At 40.1% G+C, this 19,379-nt stretch overlaps 1 protein-coding gene across 4 annotated transcripts in view; it reads right to left on the bottom strand.

Moving 5' to 3' along the window:
• Positions 1–19,379, bottom strand: part of DCAF6 (DDB1 and CUL4 associated factor 6) — a 52,208-nt gene that overhangs the window by 21,218 nt on the left and 11,611 nt on the right. For 2 of the 4 annotated variants that reach the window (XM_081199212.1, XM_081199215.1), the window contains exons 5-11: positions 18,873–18,986; positions 17,866–18,001; positions 13,205–13,419; positions 9,797–9,890; positions 8,811–8,930; positions 6,974–7,216; positions 1,059–1,226 (exon numbers count right to left, since the gene is read on the bottom strand). In XM_081199212.1, the coding sequence (XP_081055338.1) occupies positions 1,059–1,226; positions 6,974–7,216; positions 8,811–8,930; positions 9,797–9,890; positions 13,205–13,419; positions 17,866–18,001; positions 18,873–18,986 (1,090 nt within the window). The remainder of the gene's footprint in view (positions 1–1,058; positions 1,227–6,973; positions 7,217–8,810; positions 8,931–9,796; positions 9,891–13,204; positions 13,420–17,865; positions 18,002–18,872; positions 18,987–19,379) is intronic. The other 2 variants (XM_081199213.1, XM_081199214.1) reach the window with 2 other exon arrangements.

Below are 19,379 nucleotides of genomic sequence, written 5' to 3'. Positions count from 1 at the left end.
TATATTACAATTTCAAGCATTTAGCCTTTTAAACTTCAGCTTCTCCACATGGTATAAGACAGGAAGAGCCAAAACTTGCTTCTACACATATAAAATCTACATGCAGAGGCAGAGTATGAACCAGATCTCTCTGTTTTTGATGTGAACGTTTATAAAGATCAAGTGGAATTTTACTTCTCAAGTTCATTGCAAACAATTACGCCTCACGATCCCTTAATATGTCTATTTAAAATGTTTACCACCAGCTACTAAAAAAAGTACAAATTATGAGGAACAGAGCTGATAAACTTCCCTTTGCCATGCATTTTAACACAATAGAATCAGTTTACCAATTAGCAAGTATTGTGGCAATGCAGTTTGACTGGGGGAAGGATAACTTTGATCAGGAATATGGTTGATGCCCCTCAAAATGGAAGTCACCCTGTTCTACAATAATGTCATCTATCCTAAACTGAGGTATGTGTCACAGCCAAGGGTAACAGGAAGCCAAGATGCATCATTCCCACAAATAAATATGGCAAAATTAATTTCAGCTAAGGTCATTTTAGCACCCAAAGCAAAATTCAAAAAGGCCCAAACAAGAGTCTATAGAAATTAAAATAACTTCATCTGATAAGGGGCCTCTTTCTCCTAGCTGATGTGAAAGAGCTGCTTAAAATGCCACTTCATTTCAGGCTTGTGAGGAGGGCAAAGCATGGGATTTGAAACCAAAGTTAAACATTGGTGAGTGCTAGGGTTAGTTTTCTTTCAGTGCATCAGGCTGGAATAGGAAGCCCTTAACTCTACAACTTTGCATAGTGAAGCAGTCGATCTTATGGATCAGATATTATTCAAACAGGAACTATACTTAACAAAATTGTTACAGAAGTAAGGAGATATTCAGCCAAGTATTAGTTACTTTGGAGCACTGTGATGAATGAACACCACCAAATGCCAAGAACACGCAAGAAGCAACTGCATTCACTCTCTTGTTCTTGAGGGGAAGCATCTCAGCAAACAATAGCAGCACAAACTATGTAACTACACCAGCTGCTTAATAAACCTTGACAAATGACAACCTGTAGGCTGAGGGTCCTGTGGGGATCCCTTAGGGGAAGACTGATCAGAGCTGGAGGACTGTTGTGCTGAACCCTCAGCTAGCTCTCGCTGTCTCTGCTGTTCAGCCTTCTTAAGCCTCAGCCGCTGCAGGCCCCTACGGAGTATAGCTAACTCAGGCGCCATTAATTCTGACAGACAGGAAAAAAAGGGTGTAAAAAGAAACAGGCATAGAACATAGGATAAAAAGAACATAAGGACTAAAGAGCGAGGTAATAGATATTGAGTAGAGAAACAAAAGCAGCAAACGTTTTGTTTAAAAGCAAACTACTAATATTCAGAAGGAAAATAAAATGTGTTTTATTGGTTATTTCCTTTCTAAATTATAGGAATTATGAAGCTCATTATTCATGCTTCATTGTCTCCAACTATTACCCAATTATTTAGCCATTTAAGTAAAGAATAATGTACCAAAAAGCATGATGATATGAAACACATACATATGGAGCTTTCCTAGAGTATCCTTTGTGCAATAGATGATACTTTCTCTTAAAAGTTTTCTTTTGCATTACATATCATGGTATTAGGAAGAAGAGAGAACTGAAGCGTGACTAGCACGGTTCTTAAAAAGTGACTCTTCCCACCAGATTCTGTTTTTAAATCCTAATACAAAATTTTCATAAGTAATGCAGCCACATGTTCCCTATTTATGAGTAATTTTTTTGTAGTAAATAGAGAAGGTATGTGATAAAACACAGTTAAGACTGGGAAGTAACCTTAAGACCAATACAGTACTGAAATAAGAAACTTATCTCATACTTTTTTTCCCCAATACAGAGAGAGAAGCTTGATGTAGAAAGATTTGTGTATATTGTAATAAGGGAAAGAGTGACATCATTTTTTTCATAATACAGATACTCAGAATGGACAACCTCTGCATAGATCAGCAGTCCAATCTCCCCTTGTGTTATTCTACACGTTACAATACATTTTAAAAAATTACATGAAGACTATCTCAGCATAGGGGGAAAATAATGTATAAAGTGTTTCAAAGGCAGACAAATATTGAATCAATTATTGGAAAGCACTTCTGCTCACATAAGCTGGGGCACTTGATTCTGGCAGATTCTCCTCCCTTCAACTAATGCATGCCTCTGAGACATACACCATTCTGTTCAGGAGGATCCCTCAGCGCTTAGAAGGGTCCTCCTCACCAAGGGAGCAGTCAGCAAAAATCGGTTGCCCTAACTTATGTAAGCAGAAGTGTTTTCCAATAAGGCAAAGGCACTATTTGATGCAGCCCAATGTTTCGAAATGATTCTTTGAGAAGTGAGAAACTTGTGGTTACCAAAGTCTACTAAAAAGAAGCAGCAGCATTTTTGCTGAAAGGGATAACTCTGCTGAAATGGTCAACAGATTAAAAATGGATAAGAACAGGAACTACAAGCACAGGTAGAGAAAAAATAGTGAGTGCCCCTTTAAAATTACTGATTTTAATAATATTTTCAAAGGTAGGGAAGATCAGCTGGTATTTGACTTAATGTAGGCATATAGATATCTTTGCATATTTACTATCAATTAGATCAGTCTGTTTCGTAACCAAGCTTACAGAACTCTAATGGTCTCTGAGTAACAGATCATTTAAGCTGTAATGATAGGAAATTAATTTTAAACTGGTTTTAATACTTAACTTGGACTATTTAGCCTAAAGAAAAGTTTGGCTGTAACAGCCACAACACAGTAAAATACAATATTACTATTATTGTGATCTAATTGTTTGGATGATTTGATTTTTCATGAGAGAATAAAGCATCTCAAGAAACATGCATGCACACACCCATAATGCATAGCATGGGAAAAGGAAAGTCATGAAAGTTCCCCAATGACAGTAATGCATCTGCAAATGGAATAAGCTAAGTAGAAATTGTATTCTCTCTGTTGAGTTGCATTACCTGGTTCACATGGCAACTCTGCCAGAGACAGCAGCTTAGCTCACAAGCAACAATAAAACGTAGTTCAGCACTACTTGAATGAGGCTAAGGAAAACATTTTTGTGCTCCCCTCATACCCCTTCTTGTCTGACAGGAGGACATTGTCAGAGTTTAGTTTTACTTTTAAGGAATCTCTGCTCTGCAATGCATTTGAACCAGAGGTCCTGCTTTAAACCAAACTCCAGTCAGTTTCACAGTGTGGTAACAATTTATTTCTACACCACTTGTTCATTACCCAGGTAAGGAAACAGCTTTTAAACAAAACATGGAACCAAGTGAATTACAGCAAGCTCCAGCAGATCCAGTTAGGGACCTGGACTTTATTAGATACTATTGCAAAAGGACAGAGCTCAACTTAACATGGTTGTTCTAGCCACTTAAGAAGAAGGTCTGCCACAAGGAGAATTGGAACAAGGGTTTTATAGCCACAGCACACAAAGAGTCATGAACATCAAAACATTCCAAAACAACCTTCTACATACAACAAGAAAGGTTACAGGTCATGAGAGGTAAAACACGCATTGGCTCCATACCGTTAACTTCACCCCCACAATTACCTTGGGGTGTCCCTAACTGCTCTGGCCATTTGGGTCTCAAATGTCCTACATTATCACTGTTTCCTTAGCAATCAGGCCTAGACAGGGTTGTTGACATTCCTGTCCCTATCTCTTCCTCAGAACCTTTCAAGGAGTTGCCAGATTTCACCCTGGTGCTAACTCAAAACAAATATAACAAAACATCCTTCGTGATCATTTGTGCCATTTTCAGGGTCAGATAGGAAAGGAATGCAGAGTAGGAGTCATAAAATGGAAGCACACAAAATCAAGCCGAATACATTCTAGCCAAAGGTTCAATAAAATTAATATTGGAACATTTTAAAAATCAAAATCTACACCCTGTAATTCTTACATCAATAGTAAGCCAACTTCAAGATATGGGTTATGAAACTGGCTTACTAAACAAGTGAGAGTTGATGTCTCTGGTTTAAACATAATGCTATGCAGAGATTTCCTAATACTGAACTCTTGCAATGATTCATTCTTGTCCATGCAGGATGAAGTAAGTGGAGAGTGTTCAATCCTTTGCTTGCGTTTGTTCAGACTCATCCATGCAGCATTATACTATGGTTCAATGTTACATGCAAACACAATGTATAGCACAAAGGTACTAACTCCTCTGGAACACAAAAGTTGTAACTAGATTCACTTAGGTGAATAATAGCTACTTTGTCAACAGACAGTAATTTAACTTTGTAAAAGTCTCAACATTTACAAATCTGATAACTATCTGGAGTAACTCCATATTATAGCTGAACAAGCATTATTTTAAAGTCATAAAGGACTACTATGCATGAGCATGCACAGCAGCTTGAGAGAAAAGTAAAAATAAGAGAAAACAATTCTATAATCCATTTGCTATAGCAATTATTTTTTACATATTTATTTATAAACATTTTTCCTCTGAATGATCCGAAGACCTAGGGTGAGGATTCAAAGAACCACAAAACTAGCATTATTGTTGTTGTTGTTGTTGTTGTTGTTATGTAATCAAATTTGCATGCTACCCTTCATCTGAAAATCATGGGACAGTTCATAACATAAAAATATAAAATGAGAACACAAAATACATAATAAAACAAAAACAAACCAATATTTCCCCATATCACAAGCACATTTAAAAGGTCATAGAATATTAATCAGCCAAAGATCTGGTTATAGAAAACATTTTCACCTGGTGCCTGAAGATATTAATGAAGGCACCAGGCAAGCCTCCCTGAGAAGAGAATTCCATTAACGGGGAGCAGAAAAGGTCCATTCTTGTGTTGCCACCCTCCAGACCTCTCATGGAGGAGGCACACAGTTGAGCAGCAGCCAGCAATTAGATCGACTTGAAAATGCCAGTGCGACTAAGGATGCAATATATTTGAGGAATGTGGGAACAATGGAGCATGACTCTTAACAGGCCTCCTAATGTTCATTAGCCTTTGCCCAGCTTATTAAATGAAAAATTTTACTTGATCTCTCAGTTTCATTCCTGAAAATTACAGGGCTTCAGGCAGTGGAAGGGTTTCAATATATGACTTTTATGGCATCTTCATACATGACATTTTTTTTCTGCACAGAAATACCCCATGTACAATAGTTTTCAAACACAATTGTACAGCTTCCCTTATACTGTGCTGCACTGTATATAGGATAGAAAAGCCTACATAATCTTTCTGTCCTGAAAGCGGCTTCCAACAAATTGACACAATTTACAGTTAAACCAATCTAAAACATATAATGAAACAATGGAATGACATTGTAAAACAGAATGTAAAGTGTGAAGCAGCCTAACAAAATAAGCATAATTCCACTACTATTCCTCTTGGTACGTCCTCCGAAGCAAAACTTGCAGTTCTGAAGTCCATTTCCCTATAGTACTTACTTTAGAAGCCTCATTTCTTTCCCATTCTCTATAACTGTACTTGGCAAAGTTGCAGGTTTTTGTCTGAAAAAAGTGTATTCTGACAACAGCACAGAGAGACTGAGAAAGGAAGCCAAGGCATATGTTGGAAGGAGAAGTTCCCAACAATCCAAATAGAAAAGCTACCAAATTCTGTAATGCCACTCCATTTCTGAAGGGAAATAGGTCTATTGTGAGCTCTTGCTTTTTGATAAATGAGAAACTGTATCTCCTACTGCTAAAGGATATGGCCATCGGAGCACAGATAAGTTGGCACACATCTATAGGTAGAAAAGCCCAATTCAAGTATGTATAAGAGATGCAGGGGGCCTGGACAGTGCTTTCTCTTTATATCACAGCAGCAAATGTATCAAACTGCATGAACACAGATGCAGAAGTGGTACAAAATGAAGTGCTATTATAACCAAAATCACTATGATTACGTGTTGTTTAATTCTTGCCTATGGTGTGTTTACCACAATTAAAGAGATAGCAATTGTTGGAAAGGTTACTTAACATAACTGTGCAAACAGCAGTGATCAAGAACCCAAAGAACAGCACAATTAGCTGCATGTGTCAAAGGAGACTTTATACAGTGGTACCTCTGGTTACGAACTTAATTCATTCCGGAGGTCCATTCTTAACCCGAAACCATTCTTAACATGAGGCGCACTTTTGCTAATGGGCGCCACCGGTGCGCGACTTCTGCTTGCATCCCAGGGCAAAGTTCACTACCAGGAGACCTACTTCCAGGTTAGCGGAGCTCGTTACCTGAAGCGTTCGTAAGGAGGACAGTATGTAACCCGAGGTTCAACTGTACTCATGTTTCTTCAACAGTAAACCCAATGCTACAAAGCAAGCAACTTTTGAAAAAGAGGAATCTTTCAAAAGCAGTTTGTGATATGGCAAATCCAAGCTCTTGAGCACATTTTTGGATCCCACCCAAAGTTTCTAGTCTTGCTAGTTTAAGTTATAAAATGGAGTTACTTCAGCTTTAATACATTACCTGTGCAAAAAAGTCTTATTTCTAGTCAAAGCAACTATAGTCTGAATAATTTAATAGTTAAGTCCCAGATGGCTGGGGAAACTGTCAACCAAATAGGATGCAATTCAGGAAAGGTTCCTGTAATATTCAAAAATGTTAAAATGCTGGGGGAGAGCCCTGATGATAGATGACAGAGAACTAGGTATTTTGTTTCATGCCATTTGGGAGGCAGATCACAACAGATGACTGTGTTGTAGCAAGTTACAGCCAAACTCCAACATCACAGAGCTTTGAATGAAGGGCTATTTAAAATAATAGTAGTCTTTATACACTAAATGATTAGTCAATCCACCTGAGTGTCTTCTTTCTGGAAGCACATATTCCTCGACTACCACATACACAACTTAGTTGATTATTGGTATAATAAATCCACATTCCATAATTCCACACATTCAACAAACCTATATAGATGAGATACTTAAAGTGCCCAAAGATGGAAACTTTAATTCCAACATACCAGACTGATGGAGTGTAGGAGGTGCAGGGGTCTCCAAAGATGGCCTTTGTTCGTTATCAGGAGAGGATAGCAAGGAAGTAGATGGGGGGCTTTCAGTCGAGGAAGATGTTGAGGGAGCTTGAGCTGACACTGTAGATGATGATGATTGCAGCTGTTCAGGACCATCTACTTCCATTGTGGCCTCTGTTTCAGCACTTGCTAAGACACTGCCAGCAGCAGAGACATCTGATCTACTGCTGCCACCTTTAAAGAAAAACAGCAACTTTATTTTTCAAAAGAGGACTCTCATACCATGTCACATTTGAAACAAAGAATATCTTCAGCACAGTACACTTTCAACTCTACATTAAACCAATTGGAAACACTGAGCATACTGCTATTGAACTTACATATATGTAAATGGACAATTGCCAAGAAAATCCAACACAAACCACATTTGACTTCAAAAGAGGAAACTTCCCAAAAATTAGGGGGTTGGTAAACAATTAAGTTGAAAGGGAACATCAGGAGGGTCAAATCACTCAAAGCAGAGAGCAGGAATAATAGGATAGTCTCCCAAAGGATGATGTAGAAAGTAGAGTCCTCCCACTTCAGACCTGTACCTTTTAACTTATTTATAAATTACTTCGAATAGGGGGTGAGCAGTGAGATAACAAAGTTTGCTGATGGTACCCAATACTTCAGTGTTAAAAACCAAAAATATTATGATAAACTCCAAAGGATCTCTCCAAATTAAGTGAATGGGCAGTAAAATGGCAAATGGAATTCAATATAAACAAGTGTAAAGTGATACACACTGCATCAAAAAATAAATCTTAATTTCATATACACTCATGGAGTCTGAGCTGGAGTGACTGACCACAAACAAGACCTTGGGGTTGTAGTGGATAGCTTAATTATGATGCTGACCCAGTGTGAAGCTGCTGCTGTAAAAGACAAATTCCATGCTAGGGATCATTAGGAAAGGAACTGAAAATAAAACTGCTAATATCAGAATACCATTATACTAATATATGGTATAGGGTTGCCCACCCGCCCGCTCCTACACAACGGGCACCAAGCACACCAGCAGGGCCCGGATGTGCATCAAAAAAATAAGATTGCAGACGGTGGATGCTATTGAATTGTGCACGCATACATGCATTATATGAGACTGTCTACTCTGCACAAGAGCAGTCAATTTGTAGTAAAAAAAAACAACCCAGACATTTTGCCAAATTTCAAAAATCTTCCCTGACAGACATTTTAAACCTGAAAAAAGAGGACATGTTTGGGAAAATCCAGATTACAACCCTACATATGACTGTGCTTAGAATATTGTGCTCACTTCTTGTCACTTCATTTCATGAAGAATGTTGTACAGCTGGAAAAAAATATCAAGGGGGTGGAGCAAGTCTCCTGTGAAGAAGGTTGAAATATTTGGAGGTTTTTGGTTTAGAGAAAAGTTTTTTCCCCCTCCGTCATAGCCCTAGAATTAAGATATATCTGATAAAGCTGGAAGACTGAGGAGAAAGGAAATCCAAAGACAATAAGGCTATCAATGGCTACTAGGCTAGGCTTCAATAGCTAGGTTCTACCTCCAAAGTTAGAGGCAGTGTGTCTGAATACCAGTTGCTGGGAATCACAAGTTGTGAGAGTGCTGCTTTTGGTCTTTTCATAAGCATCTAGTTGGCTACCTTGAGAACAGGATACTGGACTAAATGGGCCATTGGCCTGATTCAGATGGCTTTTCTCATGTTCCTATGCCAAGTGTGCCATTTTTAAAAATGTTGATTACTATCTTTTATTTCAAAAATCCCCTTGTCATTTCATGCTGAAGGCAGTTAAGAACATTCACCTCTAGACCGAGATCGTCCTCTTCCTCTGTTGCTCTGTGCAACTTCACTTGCTTCTTCAAACCATCTTGACAACATGTCAGACATTCTTTGCATTAATGAAACATTAGGGCTCTGTTCACCTATATATAAAGAGAGGTGTCAATCCTTTTACTGTGAAGTAGCACAGTATATTTTTCCTTCTGCTACTTGAAATTTTGCATATTTACATCTCTGAAAGGTGAAAATATTTCTCAATATGTTTTTTCAACATATTGGTTTTCTCATTCTTCATTGTTCAGAAACTGTTAGACTTTGTAAACAAAATTTTAAAAATGCTTTTAGTGCTTTTTAAAGACACCCAGTCTGTGTGGCTTTGCTGGTTTCATTTTTTCAGCCGTTTGATCATACCTAATTACTACACTATTACAAAGAAAAAAAGGGGTGAGAAAAAAACCCTTCTCTGCTATAATTGCTTCAGCCAAGAGTTGTAGTGTTTGACTCACTGTCTGCAGGGAAAAGTGATCCCAGCTGAGTAATTTAATGACCTGTACACAAACTTTTAACTGGCAATTCCTCTGTCCTCCTGTTGGTGGCAAGAGAATACCAAATTCATCTCAGTAGCGAGGAACTAGGACAGGGAAAATCCTACATGTTAAGATCTGGCAGCTTGAGATTTCAATCCATCTACAATTTCCCTCTCCAGATTCAACCAAGGATGAGTAGTCTGTTTGATAAGAGCTGCTATATTCATGTTGTACATGTTATTAAGGGCCAGTGACCTTGCTGACTTGAACTAAGGCTGATAAAAGCAGTAAGAAAAGGCTCGGTTACTGGAAAAACCAGAAAGTTGGAATTTGCTTCAAGTAAAACAAGGTGCCACTATCTGACTAACCAGCTAGGAATACCATTTTTAAAACATAAATCCCAGAAATGAATAACAGAATAATCTGTTATTCACTGATTCAGATTTTGAACTGAAATCAAGCTACAAAAGACAAGATTTTACCATCTCTTTCTCTCTCACTTTCAGGCCTTGCTCTTGGTCCAGTATCTGACCAGTCTCCTCTTAGTCGGAGTCGTTTGACAGGAGGCTGCCGTAACTAGAGAAATAATGACAAGAGGGGCATTTTATTTCTGTAATAAGCTGAAAAGGTAAAAATATTAAACCAAAGCTGAAATTCTCATTTTTTGTGCACGCGTGGGTTGCAATTTGGTGCTTCTGCGCATGTGCAACCGCTGAAACCCGGAAGTAGCCCATTCCAGTACTTCCATGTTTCAGCGGTCCGCAACCCAAAAAGACACATCCTGAAGTGGCTGTAACCCGAGGTATGACTGGAAGTCTCTTTAGGTACAGATGATAATCAAAAGAAGATGACTAAGGTAGTATGGCAACAGTGAACACATATTTTAATGTTCCAAAATATTCAGATATTTTTAATACAATTGTATATATCTGGGGAAGCTATAAAACTGTAGAACTGTGGAACTATGTCCTGAACATGCAAATCTTATGCTCAAGGTACATATCACATTATAGCATATTTTGCATCTTTCCTTATCCTCAGAGGTAGAGCAGAAGTTTGAACATGAAACACATGTGTACCAGATCTCAATAATAAATCAAAAGCAGCAGAAGGACCAACATAATTTAGTTCTTTCTTTTTTTAAGGGCTGGGAGAGAAAAACAATATTTGCCTGGCACCAAAAGAAGACCACAACCAATGATGCCCATGTCACAGCTGACAGCCAGGGACTCTAGCAGCAGGGACACTCAGAGGAGAGTATCAGAAGTGACTGCAGCACATGAGCAGACCAGACATTTTAGACACCTGGATAGAACCCACTGGGTCCTAGTCTAAATTTAAATAGTAGTTGAAACAAGAGATCAGTTAACATAGCTTTCAGCAGCTACACCTGCAACACTGCTGGAATTTTCAGTCCAGATTCAGCCAGGTGGAACATTTGGATATTCAGGTGATCAGGTAAGCATATGATAGTTACACTGAAGTGGAGCTAAGAAATGGGTGATTTTTACTTGGTCATACATAATAAAGATATTGGGAGTGTTCGTGTATCATGCTAACAACCAACATGGTGCCCTCCTGATATTGCTAGCTACCATCATCCTTGACCACTAGCTGTGCTGGCTGAGACTGATGGGAGTTGAAGAGCACATTGGATACCCATCTGTTAAGTTACAGTTTAGCATGATGTGAATGAGCTGCAGTGAGCCTCTAGCTCCCTTCCTCCCCATTCCTCTGGTATTGCTGTGAGGGGTTCAGAAGCTTTTGCTCCTGTTCTTCCTTAACCACAACCTGACATGTCACTGGAACTTGAAATCATTGGTTAAAAGTTGGCTTGTTTCAAAGAAACAGTAACCATATTTCAGAAGTTCAGTCCACATGACAAGCTGTAGCGAAGCAAAAATAGAAGTGAAAGCTTCCAAACTCCTCCTCAGAGCTACACCACAGTAAGCGGGAAAAGGGGGCACACTCAAGCTCAAGGCTCACTAAGTCACATTCTTGTCATGCTACGTGTGCAGAGGGCAACCAAGATGATCAAGGGTCTGGAAGCCAAGCCTTATGAGGAATGGTTGAGGGAGCTGGGTATGCTTAGCCTGGAATAAAGAAGACTGAGAAGATATATGATAGCCATCTTCAAATATCTAAATGGCTGTAGCATGGAAGATGGAGCTAAGCTTGTTTTCTCCTGCTCTGAAGGCTAGGACCTGAACTAATGGCTTCAAGGTACAAGAAAGCAGATTCTGACTAAACATCAGCAAAACTTTCTGACAGTAGGAGCTGTTCGACAGTGGAATGATCTCCCTCCTGAGGTTGTGGGCTCTCCTTCCTTGGAGGTTTTTAAGCAAAGCTTGAATGACCATATGTTGTGGATGCTTTAGTTGAGATTCCTGCATTGCATGCAGGAGCTTGGACTAAATGATCCTCAGGATCCCACTTCTCTTACTTTCAAAAGTAAGTATTGGTATTTGGATGTGGTGTGGCAATTTTTGAATAAATGTAAGCCCTAGGGCATGTGAAACTAGTGTGGTTCTTTTGAATTCTAGCCATCACATTTTGTAGAATTTATTGAAATGACTGAATCAATATTATTGGCGGTGGGGAGGTGACATTTAATAAACTATTTTTATATATATCAACATTTCTATATAAAAAAAACTTCAGAGTTTACATATAGCTTGCTAACAACACAGGCTTCCTTTTTTCATATGTGGGACAGGACAGTTTTGGGGGCAGGGGTAATATTATTGATGGATTCTCACATATAGTGCCAGATGAACTCTTCATGTTGCTATTTTTGTCTTCAAAGAAACATTCTGTTATCAACACATGGCTGCTTCTATATCTAGAGTAGAATTACATATTGGTAAACTGGTCCAGAAAGTTTTTGCAGTCATAGCTTGGAACAGACTGGCAGGTTTACATCTGAAGATATTCAGAATACCAAAACCTCCCACGTTTATTTGTAATTTGTTCATGATTTAATACTATACAATTGAAAGATTTTCTTTGTCCAATATAAGCAGTCATCTAAAATTAGTGAATTTTATGGTGTTTTAATGGAAGGAAGGTCAGTCATACTACAGGTTGACAGCGGCCAAATTTGTGCACAGCAAGCAACGTGTGCACAAGCAACTACTGTCATTTACATGAAAACCTATCCACTCTAACTAAAATGTGTATTTTAAATGTAACTACAGTATAAGTAACTAACGGTGTATTTAATACAGTTATTTAAATATTTTTCCAGTCAGGATAATTGTATAGGCTCTCACTAAATCAATCTTATAGAAGATATTTCTAATTATTTGCTCAGCTTAGTAGGATCTGAATTTGAATCTACAAGCAAAATCTCTATCTAATAACCTAACATTAAAATTATACTGATGTCTTGTTTCAAAATGGCACTAAGACACAGCACCTTTTTAAATAATAAACATTTTCCAGTACAGCTAATAAAATGATTTGCACATAATTCTAAGCCAAATCATGGCTTAGTGGGAGTTTTGCTCCTCCAGTCCTGCTGCTGCAGTGCTGTGAGCTAAGCCATAGTTTGGCTTAGCATGTTGTTCAAACTGGTTGGTGGTTTATCTGGAGTGAGACAAACCACAAGCCCAAGTTTGGACAACATAGTAATCCAAACCACAGATTAGCTCAAAACATTGCAAAAGCTTGGAAACTGCTATTTTTTGTTCTGTGAACCACCCTGAGTCCTCTGGGTATAGGGCGGTATATAAACTCAATAAACAATAATAAACTGGAGGAGCAAAATGGCAACGATCTCCTTTCCTGGGGTCTGTCTTTATGCTAAACTATGGCTTGGCTTATCATTACATATTAACTCTCTTTTGTCTTCAAAATCATTTTAACACCAGTAACTGTGGAACACTTACTTCTTCTCTTCTTTCATCTGAAGACGGAACTTTAAGTTCTCTAGCTGTGTCATCCTTGGGATCAAACAAGTATATATAATCTGAAGAATAGCTCACAAGAATTTCTTGGCCATCTTCACTGTAGCATAGAGATGTTACCCTACAGGATTTGTTGTTCAGATGGGGAGGAACAAAACGCGCCACTAATCCTGTGGTACCCCGGCCTGCATAATTACCTACATTAAAAAATAATTGAATTAATTTTCCATTACACATGAGCCTTCATTTACAAATGAGCCTTCTACTACATGATCTTTCCTTCCTAAAAAAAGCTCAACTTTGACCTGAACCCCCCAAAAGGGGGTAGATTACTGCCAGTTTGTAACTGTGAGTAGATCACAGTCTCTTGGAAGTTGGCCACCCCGGTCTAATCCATCACATTTTGTGGTAGTGAAAGATAACTATGAATTGTCTAAAGAAGTACAGGCATCAGCCAACTTACATGGGGAGTTACCATCCAAGACCCCGTGTGCATAACAAATTGCATAGAGACGACAAGAGCACCCTCTAAACACCCTCTCTACCACTCTCTCTTCAATCCATACCAAATATATCATATCCAAAAACATCCACTACAACTGAAGCTCTGGGGCCAGCAGGAAGCTGGAGGATGCATGGGAAAGCAGCTACTGCTGCTGCTGCACTACCCCCATCAGTTGTTAGGCGGGGAGGATGAGCAGTGTAAACAAAGCTCTGCTGCACCTCAGGTCTCTTCGGGGCTTCCTCCATCCTCATTGATATCCTCTTCAGGCTCTGGGGAGGGTCTCTTTGCAAGGACTGTTCAACTTTCTCCAGCCACTTCCAGGTTTGAATTGAATTTTTTATTTCCTAGCACCACTCATATACATGGTGGTGCGTAAGTAAATTACACGCAACGGATGCCCGTACTGTGTATATTAGTCCGAAAATGTGTCTATTTTTTTACACACTGCATTCTTTTATAAACCTCAGTTATGCCCCAGTTACTTGCCATTTTGCTACAATTTAAAGACACATACACAGTACCTCCTCTTTGCCGATTTTTGGAGGGCACAATGAAATGAAAGCATTCACCAATTCAGAGTAAAAGCTGTCTACTGTCATTCCAAACTGGCCACATATCCAATAATAATAATAATAATAATAAATTTTATTTATATCCCGCCCTCCCCAGCCGAAGCCGGGCTCAGGGCGGCTAACAACAATAAAACAGTACAAAAGTACAACATAAACAACATTCTAAAATCATTCATTATAAAAATTAATTAATTCAAGCCACTGGCAACCATTGGGCCAGAGCTCTGCGAAGATTGCCGAGGGAGGGAGTCAGGCTGTGCCCTAGCCAAAGGCCTGGTGGAACAGCTCTGTCTTGCAGGCCCTGCGGAAAGATGTCAAGTCCCACAAGGCCCTGGTCTCTTGTGACAGAGCGTTCCACCAGATCGGAGCCACAGCCGAAAAAGCCCTGGCTCTAGTTGAGGCCAGCCTAACCTCTCTGAGGCCTGGGACCTTCAAGATGTTTTTATTTGAAGACCGTAGGTTTCTCTGTGGGGCATACCAGGAGAGGCGGTCCCGTAGGTACGAGGGTCCTAGGCCGTATAGGGCTTTAAAGGTTAAAACCAGCACCTTAAACCTGATCCTGTACTCCACCGGGAGCCAGTGCAGCTGGTATAGCACCGAGTGAATGTGATCTCGCAGCGAAGACCTCGTAAGGAGTCTCGCTGCAGCATTCTGCACCCGCTGGAGTTTCTGGGTCAGTCTCAAGGGCAGCCCCACGTAGAGCGAGTTACAATAATCCAGTCTGGAGGTGACCGTCGCGTGGATCACAGTGGCTAGGTCAGGGCGAGAGAGGTAAGGAGCCAACTGCTTAGCTTGACGGAGATGGAAAAATGCCGCCTTTGTTATAGCTGCAATCTGCGCCTCCATGGAAAGGGAGGTGTCGAAGATTACACCCAAACTCTTAACGGACGGTGCTGGCACTAATTGCACCCCCGCAAGAGATGGGAGTTGCCCCCCCCAATCCCATATCGCCCCGTCCCAGCCACAGGACCTCTGTCTTCGAAGGATTTAGCTTCAACCGGCTCCCACGTAACCATCCAGCCACAGCTTCCAAACATCTGGTCAGTGTGTCTGGGGCCAAGTCAGGATGGCCATCCATCAACAGATAGAGTTGGGTGTCATCGGCATACTGATGACAACCCAGCCCAAAACTCCGAACAAGCTGGGCGAGGGGGCGCATAAAGATGTTGAAAAGCATCGGGGAGAGTATCGCACCCTGAGGTACTCCACACACCAAGGAGTGGCGCGATGACAATTCCCCCCCAAGCGCCACCCTCTGTCCCCGACCAGAGAGAAACGAGCGCAGCCATTGAAGGACTGTGCCCTGGATCCCCACGTCGGCAAGGCGGTGGTCCAGAAGTTCGTGATCGACCATGTCGAAAGCTGCTGATAGATCTAGAAGAATCAGCAGCCCCGACCCGCCTCGATCCAGCTGTCTACGAAGGTCATCTGTTAGGGCGACCAGAGCCGTCTCGGTCCCATGACCAGCGCGGAAGCCGGACTGGAATGGATCCAGAGCCGATGTTTCATCCAGAAACCCACCAAGCTGTTCAGCAACCGCTCTCTCAATCACCTTACCCAGGAACGGAAGATTCGAAACCGGGCGGTAATTGGATAGATCTAAAGGATCTAATGATGTTTTCTTTAAGAGCGGGTGCACCACTGCCTCCTTCAGTTCCCCTGGGAATGTCCCCGTGCCAAGGGACAAATTGATGATATCCCCCAGGAGGGTCCGCACCTCGTCTGGACACGCTCTAATCAGCCAAGACGGGCACGGGTCAAGAGGACAGGTGGTGGGCTTTCCAGCTCGGAGGAGTCTGTCCACATCGGCTGGGGATATCTGGTCGAAGTGGTCCAATACTGGACCCGAGGACAGTCGAGGGGCCTCCAGTTCCTTTATTGTATCCAAATTGGCAGGGAGGTCATGGCGGAGCGACAAGACCTTCTCCGCAAAAAAGCTCGCAAATGCCTCACAGCCGTGTGTCAATTTGTTATTTAAATTTGGCTGTCCCTCAAGGGACGTTAAAGACCTGATTATACTAAATAATTGCGCTGGGCGAGAGCTAGCGGATGCAATGGAGGCCGAGAAGTATGACTTCTTAGCAGCCTTCACCGCCATCTCGTAGGTTTTCATAAAAGCCCTATAAGATGTTCTTGAGGCTCCGTCATGGGCACCCCGCCATACTCGCTCTAGCCGTCTGAGGTCCCGCTTCATTTTCCGGAGCTCCTCGGTAAACCAGGGAGCCCAGTTTCTGCGGGGTCGCAGAGGGCGCTTAGGTGCGATCTCATCGATGGCTGCCAGGAGCTGGGCATTCCAGCCCTCAACAAGCTCAGTCAATGAGTCGCCAGGGGGAGCAAGGTCCCGCAAGGCTTGGCGGAATCTCTCAGGGTCCATCAGCCTCTGCGGGCGAGCCCAAATCGGCTCGCCACCTAAGCAGGGTGGGGGTGGAAAGTCAATCCTGGCTTTCAGAGCGTAGTGATCAGACCATGGCACCTTAATCGAAGGAGACATGATCACATCTATACCGACGCCAAAGATCAAATCCAGCGTGGGGCCTGCTTGATGTGATTGGTTACGCAATATTGTTGTACATTACCAAGTTGGCTACATAATTTCCAACTGGGATGACGTACAGTATTTGGAAACAGAAACTGTACTAATATTAGTTACAATATTTTATCTAAACAGAAATTTAGATTCAAAGTATTAATATCACAATGAGACTATAAAATAATTCCACAGTACTTACATTAACCTCACTCTCCCTATGGAAACTTTCTATCCTATCCATTTATCCATCTGCTTTTTCCTCACCTCATAATTTCTAACAAAGAGTAGAGCAATAATAAATCACATTCTGCAGCCTTTTCTAGGCATTTTTAGCTACATTAAGTGCACAACTCAAGTTCTTATCCTTTACTGAAATCAAGCCTAAATGCATGTAATTGAACTGTTTTCATATTCTCCCATTTATCCTTGCCTCAATATTCCTCCCTAGTCAAATTTTAGATTGTCAGTTCTTTGAAGGGCCAGGGCTTGCCCTTTTGTTGATATTCTCTGAAAAACACCATGAACACTGAGACCACCATCATTTCTTAATACTCAAAACCACTAAATGGAAAGAACAGCAGAATTTCTTCATTTATTTACCATGGCTGCAAATCAAAGGAGTTCACTCAAATTTATTCAATGAGAGAATCCATTTCCCCCCCTTAAGTTGGAATTTCCAGCAGCTCTTGTAGCAAACCTGAAAACTGTTCTTAGAAGGTCAATTTTAAAGAGCAGGTCAGAGAGAAGAATTGCTCTATGGGACATAAAATAATGCCAGTGTGCATACATGCCTCTGAATCATAGTCAAAATTTCACTTTAGGACATCAATACTTTTCAGTCCACATTACAGAAGACCTTCTAAAGTGTGATACAAGTTTTCATGAGTATAAATTTAAAAATTATGAGAAGTTCTGCATTTATGCAGAAAATATATTTTTCATTAAATAATCTCATTAAGAGGTTCACATCCTATAATCTTCAACTATGGTACTCAAAGGTCAGCTGTTTTACAGTATCATGCAAGTATTGTCCTACCTGTTGCTCTTGTGCCAAGCATTCGTCGATCGTAAATTCTTACTGAACTATCGGAGCAACCAACTGCAAGATAATATGGTATTGGGGGGCAAATAGCTACAGAGGTGGCTGCCCTCCTACAGTTTATTAAAATATCCTAGAACAAAAGGAAAATATTGCACTTGTTTAAAATGTACAAGAACAAGTGGCATTAAATCACACCAACTAATACAATCCTAGAAAAAAATCAATATGGTTGTGTTTTAGCAAAAGCCAACTCTGGCCCTTGTTAATATATATTTTAAGCATGTTATTGGACAACAGACGGGTATGGCAACAACAAAAAGACTAAGCAAACAAAAGCATTGTTTAGTAACATCAACTTGCAGCTGTAAACACAAAGCTTTCATCTGTCTAAGATTTTCTCATAAAAAGAGGCCAGAAAGTGAATCACAAGGGGCAGGGATTGCCTAAGCTACTTTAAAAGGATTGGGCTAGAATAGATTTATGTACAGATAATTGGATGTAAAGAGCAACGCAATGAGATTAAGTACTGCAAATAGTTTCAACATAAAAAGGAACAATACTGAGTATAGCCTATAAAAATGAGGTAAAATAGTTAAGTAAAATGCATACTTGGAAGCAACTCTGTATAAATTAGAAAAATAAATCCTATTACTATTACAGTCATAAAGAATTTGGTAAATTATTTTCACAGCTGGATTGATTCTTATGTTATCTAATTATCAATGACTTTAAGGATGCTCCATAACAAAGTGCTATAACATATCAAATAGTTCATAAAAAGCCTGAATTCAAACCAAATCAAGTTTTTCATATCTGTTCAATATTATAGTATTATGATATGACAGATAAGTAATACATATTTCAAAAATAACAAATTATATTTTCCTTCATATAGTTCATGGTCACCTCACTAGATTTCACAGCATCAGGACCAAAACAGGCCAGGATCATGAGATCAATATAGCTCTTTATTCACACCCTCTTATAAAAGTGTCTCTTACATCTTTACAATCTTCTTTTGTGCAACTTGTCTTGATTCTAGTATCAAACCATCTCACAGTGCCATCTTCTCCACAAGATAGAAAAGTATAGGGATCATTGGGGACTGTCATGATCTGAAATGTAAGCAAATTGTATACTTTAAAATGGCAACAGCCTTAAACAATTGAAAATAAAAGCCAGGATCCAAAGTACCATAGAACAAGTTGTGTATGCAAGGCTTGATATTATTTCCTTGAAAAATATCCTCCCACCTGCACACCTCATGGAAAGCTGATTTTGAAATAGAGAGGCGTTTCAAATCAGTTGTAACAAAAGCAATGTGATAATGTAAGACTGCCTTATAGTATACAAATAGTTTTTTGGAGGTGGGAGGGTGTTCTTTAGAAGACTGAAAGGCAAGGTACAAAAAAATCATGCCCAGGCCATCTTCTTAAATAATGGGAGGTGAATGTAAACAAGAAAATTTGGACCATATTATCTAATTGGGCCAAACTTTAGGTTATTAA

This window comes from Podarcis bocagei (genome assembly GCF_964188305.1).
Source record: "Podarcis bocagei genome assembly, chromosome: 6".
In the NCBI taxonomy this organism is placed as follows: domain Eukaryota; kingdom Metazoa; phylum Chordata; class Lepidosauria; order Squamata; family Lacertidae; genus Podarcis; species Podarcis bocagei.
The sequence above is the reverse complement of the archived record's forward strand: the minus strand, read 5'-3'. Positions and strand labels throughout refer to the sequence as shown.